Here is a 19,312-nt window from a genome sequence, read left to right as displayed (position 1 = left end):
ACCATCACTGCATGCCTGAGGCATGATGCATTAGCATGCAGAGATGACCAAATAGATACTCACAAGATTTGGGAAACCAGGTAGCCTCTGGAGAGCTGTGGAATCAGCCACAGCTCTAGTGAAAAGGCCATAAATTCCCTCTGAAAGGACTTTCTTGACACATCAGATCTTGATAAAGAGGGTGACCAAAGTGAAATGATGTGCTTGATGTACGACTTGCTCTTTTAGGCTACTGGAAAGCCAAAAAAGAAATGGTCATCCAATGTGTTCAGTCAAATATGGTCAGTATTGCAGGAGACTGGAAGCCTGGGTTCTACAGTCCATGCAGCTGCTCATCCTTCTTGGAGGGATGAGAAGGGAAGAAGGAAGGAAAAACAATGGAAGGGCTATAAGCTGAACCCGCTTTGGGCAAGAATGCTGGGCTGGTGTGGAAGACCAACTTGTCTGGGTAGAAAAATGAGAAAGATGGACGAGCAGAGAGCCTGAAATTGTCCTGACATGCTGAGGTGATTGCTACCAACAAAACTGCCTACAGTGAAAGAAGACAACTATGCATCAGCTGTAATGCTATCAACAAAGTCAATACAGGAATCAAATCCCACTTGTGAGCAATAATCTGAGTGGGAGGAAAAGAGAACAAGCATTTACAATGCAATGGTTTTGCCTTTGTTAAAGTTAGAGCTATTGGCATTGCTCTTGACATTATTTTTATTTATGTTTTTTTAAACATAAATAAATGGCATTGTCATTTACAATGCCAATAGCTTATTCTCTCGCAAATGACACACACAAACACCCACAGAGAGCCCCCACACACACACAGAGCCCCCCCAACACACACACCCACACAGAGCCCCCCACACACACACCCACACAGAGCCCCCCACACACACAGCCACACAGAGCCCCCCCATACACACCAGTATAGAGATCTAGGCCTAAAGCCATCTGTTTTTTGCTCACCATGCCATTCCAGTTTGTACCCACCCATATGCAAATCAGTCTTGACCTTGCACCCAATGGGAACAGTCCAGCCCGAATTGTGTGTCATTTGCTTTCTCGCCATGACCTCTTCCCTTGACCTCAGTCCCCTATATGGCCTCTGCCCATGCCGGGCACACTGCCTGTAGTCTCTCACTCCTGCCTCTACTTCTTATGCATTAAAAGCCTCTCATTCACAGCCTGTCATCACTTTGTAACATTCAGTCACACTTGGCAACCCCCGCAGTGAATCTCTGCGCCGCTTCTTGGGACCTCGACTCCAGCCCGGTTCCTTGTCACTAACTCGCGCGCACGTACCTCTTGCGCGTGCACCGGTCCAGGATGAAAAAGCGGCAGAGGTGCAGACGGGCGCAGTCCTGGCACGGGCACCGTTCCCTCGAGCACGTGCGGATGGCGGAAACCTAAAAAGGGCCTCCAAAACTCTCGTCCGAAGCCTGGCATTACAAAGCTGCCCCATGGATAGATGGCTGCGTTCATACCAGCTTCTCCGGTTGCCATACGCTAACCGTTTTATACATCCAGGCAACAGGCATCTGGCTGCAGGCAACCGAATCAAATTGGCATACATTTAATTATTTTCCAGGCGTGAATGCAGAGCATTCGCACGCACGTTCGCCTATAGATTGCACATCTGCCTTCCTCGCAGGTGCGCCGTGTGGGGCTACTTGACGTATTTAATATGTTCATCTTTGCATAGCGCTGAACGCCGCTTGGGGGGTTTCTCGGCACTAGCCCGGGGGAGAAGCAATACTTTTGGGCACATAAGGTGGGCATGTTGAAAACGTGTGGTAGAGGTGGGGCGAGCGGGAACTTTGACGAGCATTCTTCCCACTGGAACAGGATTCAATCCTGGCGGGGCAGTAAACGTTAATAAGCATCTTGCTGTGAAGCAAACAGGCACAAGGACTCCCACCACTTTTACAGGGATATGCCTTTTAGACAGGTGCGAGAGAGGTGCAAATGGGCAATTCAAACAAGTACGAGACGTGAAGAAGCGAACGATGGACGTGGATTCTGAGGGGGCGATCGACGCACTTCCAGATTCTAACGGTAAATTTAATAATGACGCAGATCTTGAGCGGGCAATTAAAACATGCGGGGCCGCCAGGCGCAATAACTACAGCGTGCATTCTGATATGCATAACACATATGAGGGCAGATATTGACGGGCCACTGAATGATGGTAAATACCCTAGTGGGGCCATTAGTATTGACACAGATCGTGGTGGGGCAATTCATTCTTGCATTCAGTGCTATGGCGGCAATGCATACTGTCAGAGATTCTGATTAGGGCATTGCATACTGGCACGGACACAGGAAGGACAGTGTACGCTGGCACGAGTCACGGAGGGAATACACACTACCACGCATCACGATGGGGGCAAGTATGGCTCCTACTCGGGGAATGGGCAATTAATACTATCATAACATAAGTGTGGCGGGGCAATTATTACTGGCATAGGTCTAGAAAGCTTTTAACACTGCTTTGGACCTTGAGAGGGCAAATAATAAAAAATCACGGCAAGGTTGCTGATGGTGCAATTATTACTAATTGAGAACCTGAGGGGTAAATAAAAAAAATGGCACGCGTTCCGATGGAGGCAATAGAAATTGGCACAGATACTGATAGGAAAAAATAATGTGTGTGTATATCCTGTTTTTTTTGGGGAGGGGGCACTGAGTGATGGAATAGCGCACAACGCGATGGGGCATTAATGCTGCCATAAACCCCAAGCCCAGCTCCCGGCAATCACCGAATGGTCACAGCAGGAAGGCAGGACGACCTAATCCAATGTCAGCCTCCCTCCCGGGGCCCCTCTCCCCATCACCCAGCGCAGCGCATCTGCCCAGCTACGACCCTCTCTGCCACTAGACGACCCCCCCGGCTGGCACGAACATCCGTCTAGAGGGAGTTTGTTTAAACAATCGGTAGTCTCGCGTCGGAATCGGGTCCTTCAAACCTTTTTTTCCGGCATAATATTTTCGTTTAAAGAAAAAAAAAAAGAAATACTGTCAAGTGTGCCCTATACTGCAGAATTAGCTCCAGTACCACCGGTTCCTTTGTGGTTTTCACGCACACAACCTTTAGCAAAGCTTCTGATTCATTTTGTTTTTCATGGTGCCAATGAAATTGCCACAGATGAGGTGTTCACTTGGCCTCTAAACTGGCGTCCTCCGCCAAGCACACAAGGTTGGCCTGGGCGCAAAACTGCTGACTGCAAGCCGAGCCGGAAAGGAAACACTTTCACAATACGCACTCCCGCATTATGGGGCGAGCGGTGATTCGTTCAGACTTCTAATTGACTGCTTGGTAAGCAGTCGTTTTCACTGATTTACGGGACGTGGACAATTAATAGAAGGCGCTGCTAACAAAACAAATGCCGTATACCTCGCTGATGGACACCAGCCACCCGCTCGCCTTCTCCCCGGGCTGCCCCGTTTATGAGCACGCACGCGCTCAGTCCTGACCCAGCATACTGATCAGCAAATGAAGTTATTTTGTGTCAGTCCCATGTGCCTTGTGGTGGCAGATCGCCCTATTTATGAAGGGAAAACATCCGTTTGGTTCATCTATGAATCTGTGTGTAGGCTGACGAAATGAAGCTGCGGCCAATCGCAGCACGGCTCCAGCGATGACGCGGCGGCTCGAGAACCACTCCTAGCGCGGCGGCACTGAGGGGGCTCGACCGCCTCAGCCAATGGGAGGGCAGCTCCTTCGTTCTTGCTCTCCGCGGCCCCGGCGAGGTCCTCATGTTATTCTCGGCCCCGGGCAGCGGCGGCAATCAGGGAGGCAGCGTTTGCACCGTAGTAGGAGGCGGCAGAGCGCTCGGGGTGCCACTAGTGCCTTACCAGATTCGGGGGCGTTCCCGAGAATCGGCTTTCGGCTGACGTAGCGTGACGTCGGCAAAAGCCAAAGAATCTCGGGAACGCCCCCGAATCTGGACCGGCATTGACGGACAGGCCCCTCGTCCAATGGCTAGGCTCCATTTATGGAGCCAGCCAATGAATGACGAGGGCCGACCCAAAGCCACACTACAGTTCTCATCAGGTTTTCGCCTGCGCGAAAAAGATGCGCAGAGCGCATCTTTTCGCCAGGCAAAACCTAAAAAGGAACCCTTTAATAGGCAAATAATAATGGCTGAGCAAGGAGAGACAGGAAAGGCAACAGGGCAGCCAAGTAACCCTTAACTGTAGAAAATGTTCCTGCTGTACTAGAAACAGTGCAACACACAGGACTCATTCAACTAACAATTTTCCAAATTTCCACAAGGAATATGCATGACTAGCAGGCAAGTGGCACTCACCAAAGACTGCCTGAAGCAAAACCCTTCCAGCCCCTGACACCCAGCCATTTAAAATCCCTGTCTGGAGGGGATGGAGTGAAGACATTGGGATTTAGTTCCTGGGGAAAGCTTGCATGGTACAGCAGTACTATGAGGGCAAAGCTTGAGCTGAGGGTACCGCAGGAGTATAGTGTTACCTTAAAAAACCAGGTGTTGGCCACAGTACATGGCCAGAGTTGGCTGAACACGATCAAAAACCCTTAGAAATACTAAAAAGGAAGTTCCCCCAAAAAGGATGATGCCCAATCGAAATAAACCGTCCGCCCCTTGGTTTTCTGAATTGTTAAGACTCGAAAGGCAGCGTTGCAGAAACCTAGAAGGAGGTGGCGCAAAGATTACGATAACAATTCTAAAGAATTATATAAACAAGCATTGGCTGCTTACAGAAAATTGCTAGCTGTAGAAAAACAGAGATTCTACCTTGAGCAAATAGAGTCAGCTCAAAATTCAACCAAACAACTCTATCAGGTAGTCTCAAAACTATCCACTCTACCAGTCTGTTCCACTGCTGAACCATCTCAAAATGTGTGCAATACTCTAGCAGCATTTTTTGAGCACAAAGTTAATGACATCTTTTTAAAATTTTCAGCCCAAACCAACCTGGACTCTGTTAGTTCCAATGAGGATGTTACCCCTATCCCTACCACCTTTGAAAATTTCTGTTCAACATCTCTTAATCAAATAACAAACCTCATTACAATAACTAAATCAGGGTCACCGCTAGACCCATGTCCTCCTCAGATACTTAAGCCAGTTTCTAATTTAATAGCACCTGTGCTTACAGAAATTTGTAAAAATATGTTTTCTTCGGGACATTACCCCTCAATCTGGAAGAAGGCCATAATTAAACCCCTTATAAAAAAAACCCAACCTGGACCCGGCCGAGCCGAAAAGTTATCGACCAATTGCAGCGCTCCCCTTCCCTACTAAAATAATTGAAAAGATCATGAATAGCCAATTAACTAATTACATCGACCAGAACAATCTTCTCGATGATACGCAATTTGGCTTTAGAAAGAGCCATGGGACGGAGACAGCATTAATAAAAGCGGCAGATGAAGTCAGAGAGATTATGGACCAGGGAGGTGCAGCAGTGCTCATTCTGCTGGACTTATCTGCTGCCTTCGACACGGTTGATCACAACATCTTGATCAACCGTGTAGGCAAACTGGGCATTATAAACAAAGCCAAATCTCTTCTGGCTTCTTTTCTGTCAGACCGATCCCAAATTGTTAAATTGGGTGACTTCTATTCTCCTGTCTTCTCGCTACCGTGCGGTGTTCCCCAGGGCTCCTCGCTGAGTCCGACACTATTTAACATCTATGTGTCGGACTTGGCGAGGGTAATTAAGTCTTATGGAATAGGGTTAACATCGTACGCTGATGACACGCAGTTGATATTAGCCATCCATAACAATGGAGAAGCAGTAGCAGCAAATTTTCAAGATGGAATGATGGCAATCAGTACTTGGATGAACCACAACTGTTTAAAGTTGAATTCAGAAAAGACTGAGGTCCTGATCTTTGGCCGGCTGACTCCTTCTTGGTCTCCCATTTGGTGGCCGTTAGATCTGGGTCCTCCCAATCCCAGTAAAAAAGGTCAGAAACTTAGGGGTTTTATTTGATGAGAAGCTGTCGTTTATGAGTCACGCAAACGCAGTGGTCTCGTCATCTTTTTATATCCTCCGAATGATCAGGAAACTTCTGCCGTTTCTCCCGCTTTATGCAGGCAAGACCCTTATGTGCACGTTAGTACTATCTAAAATGGATTACTGCAACGGACTACTGCTAAACGCTCAGGAGCGAGTCATGAGCAAGATGCAGTTAATCCAAAATGCCGCTGCTAGAATTCTGACCCGGGCACCTAAATTTGCATCAATTTCCCCCATTGTTCGACAACTACACTGGCTTCTATTTCGAAGCCGTACAAAATTTAAGGCTCTGTGCATCACTTATAAGGCTATGAATAATATAGGGCCGCAATATCTGAAAAAGGCCTTATGCACATACATGCCAACTAGAACTCTACGTTCCTCTTCAGCTCATCTACTGCCAGTCCCCCGCACGAAAAAGGTAAACTGGGGAGACAGACGCTTCACTGTCGCCGTCTCTAGACTGTGGAACACACTTCCTTTCCACATAAAAAAGAGCCCTTCACTGTTGACATTTCGTAAGCATCTAAAGACTTGGCTTTTTGATCAAGCTTAGGCTACCTCTCTCTCAGCACGGATCTCTCCTCAATAGCCCCGAGACACCTTAGGGTAGTTGTGCGCTCAATAAATCGCTAAAATAAATAAATAAATAAAAAAAATAATAATAACAAAAATATGAAAGTGAGGTTATAGTTGGGTATTACTATGATCTACCCTTAGGTCATATTTTAAAAAAATAGAAACTCACCGATGAGAATAAAAAGGTTAACGTGACTCTATAGTTAGCTGCTAACATTTCTATTCACTTTAACAGGATTACACAGTTAAGGATAACACATGGTCCACAATATTTAGTCATGCGGTTGACAAGCATACATTTGCCACAGAAAAGACACCTTCTGCCAGACCCTCTGGACAACTCCCAATAGTTCAGTAAAATACCCTACACATATTTCTGAGATAGGCAAAACGGCATACAACATTAGAGCAATACTTACAACACCAGTGTGAGATAAACCACCTCTACACCTACAATCTGCAATGCTTCAAAATCTTTCACAAAGGTGTGACAACTAACATCCGCACACCTTTTAAAGGTCCTCCGTACACAGAATGAGCCTACAGCACTGTATTGTAATAATATTACATGGGCACGTTCCCAGATATCCACCAGTGGATAATTTATTGTACCTAAAAGCTTAGGAATATCTCACAGATTTTCTGGAACAGGCTTTGGCATTAACCCCTTGAGTGCTGCCGTCGGACGTCGCGAGCACTACCTTCGTAGTGCTGCGCACGTCCAACGGCCGACTTGGCCCCGCACGTTTTAAGGAAGTGCCGCACTGCCGCGAAATCGCGGCCGCAGCAAAGGGGTTAAGATTCAACTTACAAAGCCTGAAAAGCCTCTTTTTGGTGGTAAAATTAGGAAATAATGCCACCAAACTGTACCTCAGATGTTGCCTGGATCCACGAAAAGTGCACCACTTTTTTCTGTGGCTTCTCCGAGAAGAGTCCATGGTGATTTCTTACCCACAATGCCCTGCAAACCAAGAGTCTTGATTTCTCACAGGACTTACAAGGTTGCTGGAGTTTGGAAAGTCATTTGGAGAGCTGTCAGGTCAAACACTGAGATATGAAACACCGTGAAGGAGCAGAGCTCAGGAAGACTCCTTAACACATTATGTGGGGTAAGAAATCTGAGCTATGGTGGCTCTGAGGGGGATGAGTGCTTGAGGGTCTTTACTCTGATTGGTTAAGTTTGGATGTCTTGAAACAATGTGATTTGGCTACCAATGTCTGTTGTTTTCAATGGAGTTTAACACTAATGCTTTAACACTGCTTATATAATGGTTTTCCTTGGGACTCCCACCATGATGACAGAGAAGATTCAAGCATGCAAATCTATGAAAGATTCAATACTGGAGAATATGCAGTGCATGGCGGGGGAGCAAGTAATAGTGAGCTCAGCAAACGTTAGTTTTCATTTCAACACCAAACTATAATGGCACATTAACCTTTGTTTTTTTCAGAGAGTATAGCCAGAGAGGGCAAAAATTAGGATCCCAAAGGATACAATGAGACACAAAGTCAAGAGAGAAGGGACTCAAACAGATAGACTCACCAAAGAGCAAAAATGAATGAATGTCTATGTATAAAGCGAGCATAACAAATTCACTCAAACAGAAAAGGAATCAGTAAATCAAATACATAAAAATACCATACAATATTTTCTTATGGGTTAACAAATTGAGTTGCAACAAAAGATGTGCGTTCATATTGATGCTATTTGACCAGCATAGTATTCAAAGGGAAGCAAGAACTTCTATTCGTACTCATTGCAGGTCATACACTTTTAAGCAAAAATTAGCTCACCAGTTGTAAATTGGCCTTTTAGTTTCTGGAACACTGGATCTTGGGCTGTAGCCTGTGCTCTCCTTGCCAGAGACTCTGAAGCAGCACTTGAGAACATAGTCGACACATTAGACACATTTTCCAAGCCCACTCCAAAAGTGCTAACCAACTTTTTCACAAAGTTCAAGGTGTGAGGAGTGATTTTCGCATCAGAAACTGTTCCGCTTTTCTCAAACGCCACGGAGTAGCATTTTGCTAGCCCCTGCTGCAGTTGCCGAAGGACCTAGCACATAAAGAGATATATGATTTATAACTGCAAATCACTACCAGTTTCATCTCAATGGGTATAAAGGTTTAAAACATACAACCACAGACAGAGCATTATAAAAATTTCAATTACAACCTACATAGGTTCGAAATAATTATTGTTTCATTATCAACATATCAACGGGCTATTTACGAGCACACTATTGGGTTCAATGTAATGGGAAAGGTTTCACCTGTGGGACCATCCTTCCTTCCCCTGTGTGCTGTGAAGCCTTAGCACAAAGGTAAAACAAGCATGATTTAGAGCAAGAAGGTGCTTAGAAGTGGGATATGGAGCGCTACTAAGCATGAAAGGTGGACAGTGCTTTCATTCTTTTTTTTGGGGAGGAAAGATCGGAAGTAACTTACTGGCTAGTAAGGAAAACAAAGAGGTGTATGCGAGGGTCTCTTACTAACATCAACCTCATTGTGTTGTAGTCATTCCAGTGCTTAGATCCAAACTTTTGGGGACAAGGAGGTCTGTGGTACAAGAGAGAGCATTTTGGTGAAAAATAACAAAAAGTGATACATGGCTGAAGCCTAGAGATCTCCTCGCATCTTTAATCTATGAATAAAGTACCAGTTAGGAGGGATGCAACCCTTCTGAAGATGATAATGTCTTGTCCAGCGAGTGACTCTGGTCCATGGAGTCGCTTACTGCTAGATTTGTAGCATACAGTGTGCACCACTGTTTTCTGTAACACTTTGGTTTAAAAGCCGAGATTGCGGTAGAGTGGCTTCGGAGTTATGAGGAAGGGGTCTTGACCCTAGTGGGACAAGAGGAATAAATAGAGGCCTCAATTATACAGTTTTGTACACGATGGTTGGTGCTTGAGGCACTGTTGTGTCTATATCTAGCTTTATATAATGGTCTCAAATTGGAGAAAGAAGAGGACATGTTCGCCAATAAGATGGCGAGCTGCAATTAGGTCCTTTCACCCTTCAGAAACTAGAAACTGGGTAGCTTTGATCTTAAATGTGTTCTGCATTTGGAATAAGGGAACATTCGCTATTCAGGATCCAGTTTCCTGCTGTCAACATTCTTCTTCAGATGGATGGTTCTGGTGTTCCTGCCCTTGAGCCATCGTGAGTTCCTGCCGTTGAGGAACATCGGTCTACACATCACAAAGTGCCTGAATTCCACCACTCTGGGGACCAAATCTCAGGCCACCATAAACAGTTTCTAACCATAGCAGTGCCATAAAACAAGAGTGTAAAACTTTTTTTAAAGTTGTCCTATGAGGAAGAAAGAACCAAAGTTCCTGACTGTGTCAGGGAACAGAAATCTTAAATGGTATAGCATTAATTTACATTCGCACGGTAAGGTCCTCCTTTTGATAGTCATAGCAACAAATTCTAAACCCGTAGAATTCATGGGAAAATGATCCTCCCCCTGGTCGGTACAACATAAAAATAATTTCATCCATTTATTGGAATGCATGGATTTAAAAGGGTATCAATCTGCAAAATCCACTACAGCACTTTTTAAGAAAAAATTCTATGGGTTCATATGTGCACCGTGGAGATAGAGGGTTTTAGTACTGGGGTACAGCACTTCTCATCCTGCTGGGTAAGGATATCAGTCCTTACTGCAATCTGAACTAGAAGGAAAAGGAGAGCTCCAGGGTTGTCATCTCAGTGCCATGGTTCTACTCACTCTATCCGGGACAATGAGGGATCGTATCCACTAGAAGCCTCAATTTGGAGAGCAAATGAGGAAGCAAATGCCCGCCATGCTTATCAAGGTGATCGACCCGAAGAGAAACATGCACCAGAGGCTTTAGACCCAGGAGAAAGTTGTGGTGCCACTAGGACCGTCAAGCAGAGTCTAGGGAAAGGAGACTGGTTGTGCCTTGAGTTACCTGACCTTGTGAATAACACTCTGGATGAGAGGCAATATGAAGCTGAAAAGTACATGCCCGAGATCATGCATGTGCCATAAAAAACGTTTTGCCCTGTTCTCGGTTTGGCACAGCTTCCTAAAATGTGGACCATCTTCTTAAAATTATAATAGACACATCTGCAGTGCTCACAAACGAGGACAAGTGTACAACTCATCAATTAAATGGTAAAATAAAAAGTGCAGCAGTATGTGTAAAAATAAAGGTGCACACACCATTGCTTACAAGGTTGCTTGCATGTTGACCATGATACTGCACCAGGGGAGCAGGGATTTTTTATTAATAACCCTTGGTATGGAGGCACCCTACAAGCACTCCCCATAACTGTGGTCTCTTTCTTTACCCACACTGTGAGCTATGCAATGTGCCTTGTTGCATGAGCTTGGTGTATGTGTCCAGGAAACTGTGTGCAGATAAAATGGTGTGCATTATGCAACCTGGCACAATACAGTGATTTCCCTTGATTTTGACCCTTGTCAACGTGACAATCTACATATGTTTGTACAATGGGACTCTGCCCCTAAACTGATGCTGTCTGCTGGGAAGAATCATCATCTGTTACTATGCAGTTTTCCTCCACCGTACTAGAAACTCACCCCCTCTCTTTGCCGACTTATTCTGGGCACCTGTGTAGTATCTAGCAAACAGGGCACGTGGCTGAGTATGTGCGGAGACTGCAAACCCATGAGGACACGTCACCCTGACTGCTGGAATATTTGAAAGTCGTAGAAGACTGTTCCCCATTCCCAGAGATCGGAGGAAGATTCACAGCAGCATTTCACAAAAATGTAACATAAAAGCAAATATATGACACATTATCCTGCAAAAGATACGAAATCAAATACGCAGTTTTGAAAACTGAAATGCCTCATGCATCCCATTAGGTTTATTGATCACCCACTCACACTTCAGCCCTGCCCTCCCCCTCACACTCCAGGTCAGCTCTGATCTGCTGCACAGCACAACTGCTGGAATTAATCCGCCACAGGAGTGGAGTGTAATATCTGTGCAGAGAGCAGGACTGGGGATTTATCAGCAATAAACTGTTAGCATTGAGAAAGAATACATGAGATTAGTTATCTATTTATTTATGTTTTTAGGGGTTTTGTCAAGCACTAGCATGTCACCTTACAGCCACTTTAATGTGTCCTCTGTAGTGGTTCAAGACTTCCAATACGTTAACAATTTACAGATACGGTTGCTGGTCTTAAAGAAGCACAGAGTTAATGTAGCATCAACCATCACATTCTTGTGTTTGGAAGATGCACTCATCAACATAATTAGCTATCTTTACAGGTTTTAACTAGTTTTACAGTTAGAGTTTTTTCATGATAATTCGGTGTTGCCATCAATTAAGGTTAACCCCTACCGTTTCAAAGCACTCACCTCCTCATGCCAGTTCTCGCGAAACCAGACCATCTGATCGACAATGCCTTCAAGAGAGGACAGCAGAGTGGGGTGGAGCTCTCGCTGCATGTGCATGATGCGGCTGCAGCGCCACATGGGAGCCGTGGCTCTTATGGGCCCCGGGTCAGAGGCAGAGTGAGACTGGGTGCCCATTGAGCTGGGCTGCTGCTGGCCAGAGTCTGGGAGAAATAGAAAAATAAATCACATGACTTAAGCAGGCGACGCACAATCGTTTCATGGGGTATTAGTTGCTACTCTTTGTTTAAATGGGTTTTATGAGGCAGGGTTGCACCACATTCATTTAGCACCACAACAGCCCACCTGTTGACTCACTCTTCTTCACTGCACATCCCACAAGCCATACATTGCGTGGCGTGGACAAATCGTGCCCTAAAATACACACCATAGGACACTATTTTTATGCCTTAAGCCTCACTCCTCATGATGAAGTCCTAAAGAGATGTTGAAGATGGTAGTTTGAAATACTCTCAGGGCATTAGACAGACCCATCTATTCTAGGAGAACCATTGCCTCTTTCCAACTTTCAAATTATCTTAGATTCCTACGCTTTCCTGAGACCTGGTGCCCGAATAAGCAGTTGTCCATAAAAATACTTCACAAAACATCAAGTGAGCATCTTCCATCAAACCTTGGTAATCTGAATGGGAAACCAATTACTTCTTTCTTTCCCGTATGCCCCTGTTCTAGATTCATATGAATTTTGGTTGGGATTATAGTAAACTAACAGATTCTCCATCCAACAGTCCACATAAGTGTCTGCATGACCATCGCAATCCAAACACTACCCTGCACTACAATGTAGAAAGCCCCATGCAGCTGATTTGAACTTTTGTGGCGTGTACCCTCAGAATTCCAGGGAAAGGACCTCTGACTGCACTATTTAATTGTGCTATAATCCCCTACAAAACACGTTTGTGAAACAGTCTGTTCTTGTAAAAACTATCAACAGCTGATGAGCTCGAGTCTGATGTCCTTGAACAGCCAACACAGTACACCAATACCATTAATCAGTGAAAACCCACATTGAAACAGTTTTTAAATATATAATTTATGAAATAGGATTAAAATCAAAATATGTTATACTAAGGAAAGTATACAGAGTGTAAAACAGATACGGTTATAATTCTGGTTGTAGACAGCATATTGGATAAGAAACAATTGTTAATGAAGAAAGCGGATTCCTTTAGAACAGATTTGTGACCCATGTTCCATTTTATTTATGCAGTACATTTAATGGTTTTTAGCCTAAAAAAAAGTTGCAATTCTGTGGTAAGAAAAGAGGTGAAAAGTATGTTTTTCTATCACTATCACATTAGAACAGCACATAATGAAATATTAATATCATAAAGTTACAAATTATGTCAGTCTAAGTGAATGACCAACCAATTAAATGGACGAAATAAATGAAAAACCATACAGGAGTCCCATAACCTATGGTCCACCTCTTTCATTGCTGCTCCACAGCCAGCTGAGTACCTCTTTGTTTTGTTACTCAGTGGTGCCTTAAATGCTTTCTAGAATTGTACTTTAATCCCATTTTTGTTAAGGGTTTTAAAGTAAATACTCGGTCTAAGTAAACATCTGCTGTGTTTTTATTTTAGGAACCGTTTAGAGCTTTAGTGCCTTTTTCTTATGATGGTTGAATGTGGCCATTCTTTTATGTAGTCACGTTTTTGACACACCTAAATTATGCATCCAAATGGTGCATTAGCTGAGATCCAGCATGGGAATGGCTAATAGAGTACTTTGCCATCTACAGCACCAAGTTTAAAACACAACATTCGAGAATAACTTGCAGCTGGGCAAAGCAACCCGCATGGTCAACCAAATGTGAAGTCACATGACAGCAATGGAATTTGAAAATCTGTTACTGAGAAGACTGTACATGCCTCAGGGGTGGCTTTCTCATACAGGACAACCATGAGAGGCTACGGAACATCACAAAGTTACTACGGTTTTGGAGAATCATTTTTTCTCCAGATTCCCACCATGCAAACACACAACTGACACTAATTGATACCATAAAGATAGCTCCGGTCACAAGCAACAATCACATTTACAATAACCAGAATTGGATTCTCATCAGGCATTAAAATGCAATCCGTACCCAATAATAACATCACACCGTCGTTCCATTCTCACCTTCAAAACTTAATTTTCAGGCAGCAACACTAAACAGAAACCCATCACCAACATATGCACCACAGGCAACAAAGCCATACAGCCGCAACATATTGTTACATTAAAGACACTGTCGCACACCACACTAACACACCCTAGAAACATGCCGATAAATGTAGCTCAAATGCAATATACCCTTTATCACACAACAGTGAATTATAAGGTACTGAACTATTATGGGATGTACATAAATAAAGCATTACGCTCAGGCCAAGGAATAGACAGTCTAAAGTCTCACCTGTGGGATCAAGAGAAAATGGAATAGTCTTCAGAAAACATTCACCCACAATCCAAACAGAACTAAGACCTTCCTCGACCGAACCATTTTTTCTTTCACACCGACTCAAACTATTTAAAAACTCTCTCCTTGTCACATGCAAGCAAACACCAACAAATCAATAGAGACTGTCAATCGATTGTTTCTCCAATTAGAATGACTGACTTCTCAAACCTGCCCAAAAGGGCAAGCATAGAGAAAATGTGGTATAAGATCGTGGAAATGGTGGCTGTGGCTATACTAAAGCGAACATCACTACATAAACAGGCTAAAGGCCATATATATATATATTTTTTTTTTTTAAACATAGCTGCCTAGGGCATCCTAAACTTCAGTTAAACTTGTGTTTGTTTCCGATTGTCAGTTGTGAGTGTGTTTATTCAGGTCGGCATTGGATCGGGCAATAATTGACGATTTAACCAGAAGCAAACAAAAGATGGTACATTTGAAAAGCCGAAATTCACATTTAACCACATCGAAAGCCCATACCACTCTTGTAGCGCTCCCGCTGCTCTATCTTCAGAGTCAAGTAAAGCGTCCTGATTGGGAAATAAACAGCCTGTGGGTACACTCTTCCGACCTGTATAGAAGGGAAGCCCCAAGCAACAGCGTTATTAGTAACACTTCTGCCAGCCCTCCAAAGAGCACATTTACACACGTGGGTTAATTCCATATTGCTATTTACAATCAACACTGTGTAAACATCACCTTTAAGTACAATTCGAAACATCTCAAACGCAAATGTTATTAATGGCTTTTTCGATTAGGCGAAGATGTGTTGCAAATTACAACTCTCATTGCAGTATCACCGCTAAATGGCAGAATCGGTCTGTTTATACGCCCTGGATGCGGGTCCAATTAGGGCGCCTCGTCTTTCCAAAGAACTCGGGAGGCAGCATAATGTGAGATTACCATGAACGGCAGCGCGCGGATCCAGTTCATGCTGGGAGCGGAGACAGGCAGGCACAGGGAGTGCAGCTTGTCTCAAAATTGGCCACAATTCCCTCTGAACCCATCGTCGCAGGCTGTCGGCGCCCATTAGAGAGTAATCCAATCCCGCAGAATTGCAGCGGCGAGAGTGAAAAATAGCCACTTAAGGGAAAGAGATATCGCTGTTAGCAAACGGAAGCGCGCCGGCTCCGCGGAAAACGCTAATCAGGCTGAAACATGTCGCTTCTGGCTGTAGATCAACACATTTCATAGTCCATTAATTCGGAGGTAAAGAACTCTCTCCCTCTTCACTGGATTCGGAGAAGCGCGAGAAACAGATTCCCCATCACTTATTCATGTTATGGTTTTAAAATGACCTTAATTTTGAAAGGGAATACACAGGCATTTATTTCATTTTAAAACTGCTCATCCATAACCTAAGTCTATGTTTCCGCTAACTGGGATCTTGACTTATGTATGCAGTATGCTATGCCATCGAGGGTATACTGAATGTAGGGGCTAATGTGTTCTAAGTAGGACATCACCATGGCAGCAAGGAGGTGCACCTCTGATGAAGTAGCCAACGTGCGATGAGGCGCCAAATAGAACATCAGCAATTCAAGATCAGTTACAACACCACAAATTCAAGGACAAGACAGGATTGAACATCACTAAATAGGACTTCACTTATTCTAAGCCAAGTTGTCTTGAGCCAGCGCAGGACAGTGAGAACCAATATATATATTTTTAATTAACTGTACAATTAATTAAAATCATTCCAGTAAAAAGTGCTCATCATATTAAAGCTAGAAGAATGATTAAAAACTATTATTTGTAACAGGGGTTTAAAATACGTTTTGATAAAAAGAAAAAGTAGAAAAAAAAAAAAAGTTTAACTCCCCTCCCCAAGTTCCACCAAAGTCGGTCTTCCCCAGAGTTAGTGTTTACGGAGGTGTGGCTTTAACCTCTTGCATGCTGCCGCGATTCTGCGCCTGTGCGGCACATTCCGATCGCGGGTGCGGTCATGACGGCCCCCAGCCGTCATTAGCACACGAGCACTGTAGTGCATGACGGCTGGGGGCCGTCATCAGCATGCAAGGGGCTAAGGTTGGCCCGGGCTCCCATGTTGTTCTATGGGTGGCATTGTCAGGTTATGATTCCTTCCCCTTATCCTCTAGACCATTCACCATGAGAAAGGTTTTCCTGACTGGGATGCTGGAAGTGCAGACAAGCATCGATGGACGGACTATGCCACCTCAGCATCCTTGCGCTGGATTTGCAGTGATCTTCTCCCGGGTTTTATTACATTCATTTGCCAGTTTTAAGTCAGTCCTAATATGATGGACAAATTTCCCCAGTCTGGCTAGAATCATCGTGCTGTTTGTGGAAAAACACATGGCTGAAGCTTCGCTGCAGGATTTTGTTCCATTAGTGGAGCAAATCGGACACAGTAATCACCTTCTTTTCTTGATAAGACTGGGGCAACAACATAGCAGGTGGAGCCACGATTCCCTCTTGTATGGGCAGAGTCTGCATTTAGTGGCTTCCCCTCTGCAAGCCCACTCAGGATTGAAATCCACAATTCCTAGGGTGATTGGTCTCATGGACAAGATTTTACTTCGAACTGATGGTGTAATGGTGTCAGTGAGAACCATTCCCACAAGCGACCCTTCAGAGAGAACTACCCTCCCGGGACCCGCCCAGCAACAAGCCCCCAAGAGGAGTTAACTTGGCTGAGAAGTTAACATCTGCTAACACTACTGCATGATGCACAACGTATGGGGTGGTGGGAGGCGCTACCTGGCTAGAACACTGTCAACTACCATCCACTTATAGGTCACAGCCAACTGGGGTGGTACATTAAGGGTCACTAACAAATTACACATTGTTTATTCAATTTACTTCTAAATTCATCCGGAGCTGAAAAAAATTGTTTGGTGGGGGATATAAAATGTACGTTTGGTAGGCGAGAGAAACACACTATACTTCTAACAGTTGTATAAGTAGGTCTAAGTATGTCATAAAAATACAATAGCTTCATTATGATTGGGTGAACACCCCATTGCTTTAAATTCACAATGTATATGGGTGGTTTTCAAACATGAATGCACAGTTTACACAACCAGGGAAATGCTCCTTTTAATGATTTAACGTCCTATATCCTGTAAGTAATTGCTTCGCTGGTAAGGCGGGTAAGGAAGAGGGAAAGGTTTTCAAAAGAATTCACAACTCTAGACCCACTTCCTTGGGAGAGGAGAAAGGTTAGAATTAACTCAACTATTCAAGTGGCAAAAATTGAAAAGTGTTCATCTTAATATTGTCACTATTGCCCAACACAATAGAAAGTGCAGAATAAATCGGCCATTCAAAATCATCTTTTATAAATTATTTTAAAGACGTTTATACAAATGTTATATATTCATAAAGAATCCATTTGACATTCACTGTAAAGGGCCAGCTAACGTTATCATTTTGAATATAAATGACTAAAATTTACGGCAATAAAGTATAAAGAAAATACAGCCCATTATGGCAAGATACATGAAATAAACAGTTTCCTTCTGACATTTTACAGCACCATCATTTTGCTATTGCATTTGACATATGCCGAGAAATGTGCTGGGAAACTGTTCTAGTCAATCTTCAGTGTCTTTGCCGCCATGTCTCCTGGCAGACACTTTTCCATGAAACTGATTACCAGTCAGATAGCGCAAAAAGTAAAAAATAAAACAGACTGCTGGAGGAAAGAGTGACAGGCATGGCAGTTCATTGGCCAGCAGGGGAAAACTTTCAAACAGATTTTTAAATGAGGACAGGTTAGAGGTCATCACACCAAAGGACAAATTAACCCAGCTCTGGTCAATAACCACCTGTCACCCCCTTCTCCTTCAAAATGCGCCTTAAATACTGAAAGGAAAAACGAACTCTGAACACTTCATAAGAACTAATAACAAATTCTCCAACTATGTTTCAAATGATTTGGTTTCCACCATTTGACAGGATTAAATAAGCATTACATAATTTCAAATTCGAGATTTTCACAGTATACAGCAGAGCAGAAATCAAAGCAAAAGGCAATTAATATTCATGCTGCATGCAGAGTTAACAAAAGGCGCACGCATGAATTTAACTGTTTGTCTTCAACATTCTGCAGAAGAAAGGCACTGAAGGGTTGGTGGGGAAAGACATCTGCATACCTGGCTAATGAGGTTAAGGAGGAGCTTGCCCTCAGAGCCAACTAGGCATGTCAGCAGCTGTGGGATCCAAGCCAGCCACTGGATGGGGGGGACGCCAATGCAGTACTTGTCCACAGCATCAGCCAACGTGTTCTTGTCATCATCGAAGCTCAGCAGCCACAGGACCTGGAAAACACATACCGGAAGTGTTCACAGCAGAACTTTCTCTTTTACAGCACAGCATTTTAAAGTGATCAAACCATGGGTGGTGAAGTGAGCACACAGGGAAGGAAAGAGGCATCTGTGTAGAACGATTAAACTGGCTATTCCTTTTTTGCGTTATTGTTATTTCTTTTTTTCAAAATGGAAGCCAGCCTATAATTGGCGGTGACAAATTAAGTCTCACGTTTATTACATAACATGAGCACTGTCAAATGCTTTTATTTTGAAGTTACATATACAATTCAGAGGACCATTTACTTTCCTTCTTATATCCAATGTATCAACTAACCAAGTTTAAGTCAGGTGTGTGTGTGGACCTATTTTACTTGCTGTTTTCGATTATGCCCCAATCCTTTCTAATCAATGAATTAATGTGAATGCGAGATAGGAAATACGAGTAAAATATGGTGGTGGAAGTAGAAGGCTGGTTGACTATGGAATGAAAAGGACCCAGAAATGAAACACAGTAGCACTTCTATCGATCGACCATAATAATGGCAACATTTGAACATTGTAAAAGACCTAATGCAAAGACATGTTCA

At 43.7% G+C, this 19,312-nt stretch overlaps 1 protein-coding gene across 1 annotated transcript in view; it reads right to left on the bottom strand.

Annotated features, from left to right (window-relative positions):
• The window catches only part of TRRAP (transformation/transcription domain associated protein), an 885,394-nt gene that overhangs the window by 83,162 nt on the left and 782,920 nt on the right, over positions 1–19,312 (bottom strand). The window contains exons 62-65 of the mRNA XM_078664902.1: positions 18,570–18,734; positions 14,932–15,022; positions 11,943–12,142; positions 8,371–8,632 (exon numbers count right to left, since the gene is read on the bottom strand). Coding sequence (XP_078521028.1) covers positions 8,371–8,632; positions 11,943–12,142; positions 14,932–15,022; positions 18,570–18,734 — 718 coding nt within the window. The remainder of the gene's footprint in view (positions 1–8,370; positions 8,633–11,942; positions 12,143–14,931; positions 15,023–18,569; positions 18,735–19,312) is intronic.

The sequence above is a fragment of the Lissotriton helveticus genome, chromosome 10 (genome assembly GCF_964261635.1).
Source record: "Lissotriton helveticus chromosome 10, aLisHel1.1, whole genome shotgun sequence".
Taxonomy (NCBI): Eukaryota; Metazoa; Chordata; class Amphibia; order Caudata; family Salamandridae; genus Lissotriton; species Lissotriton helveticus.
Note: the sequence above shows the minus strand (reverse complement) of the source record. Positions and strands in the feature narration are given on the sequence as shown.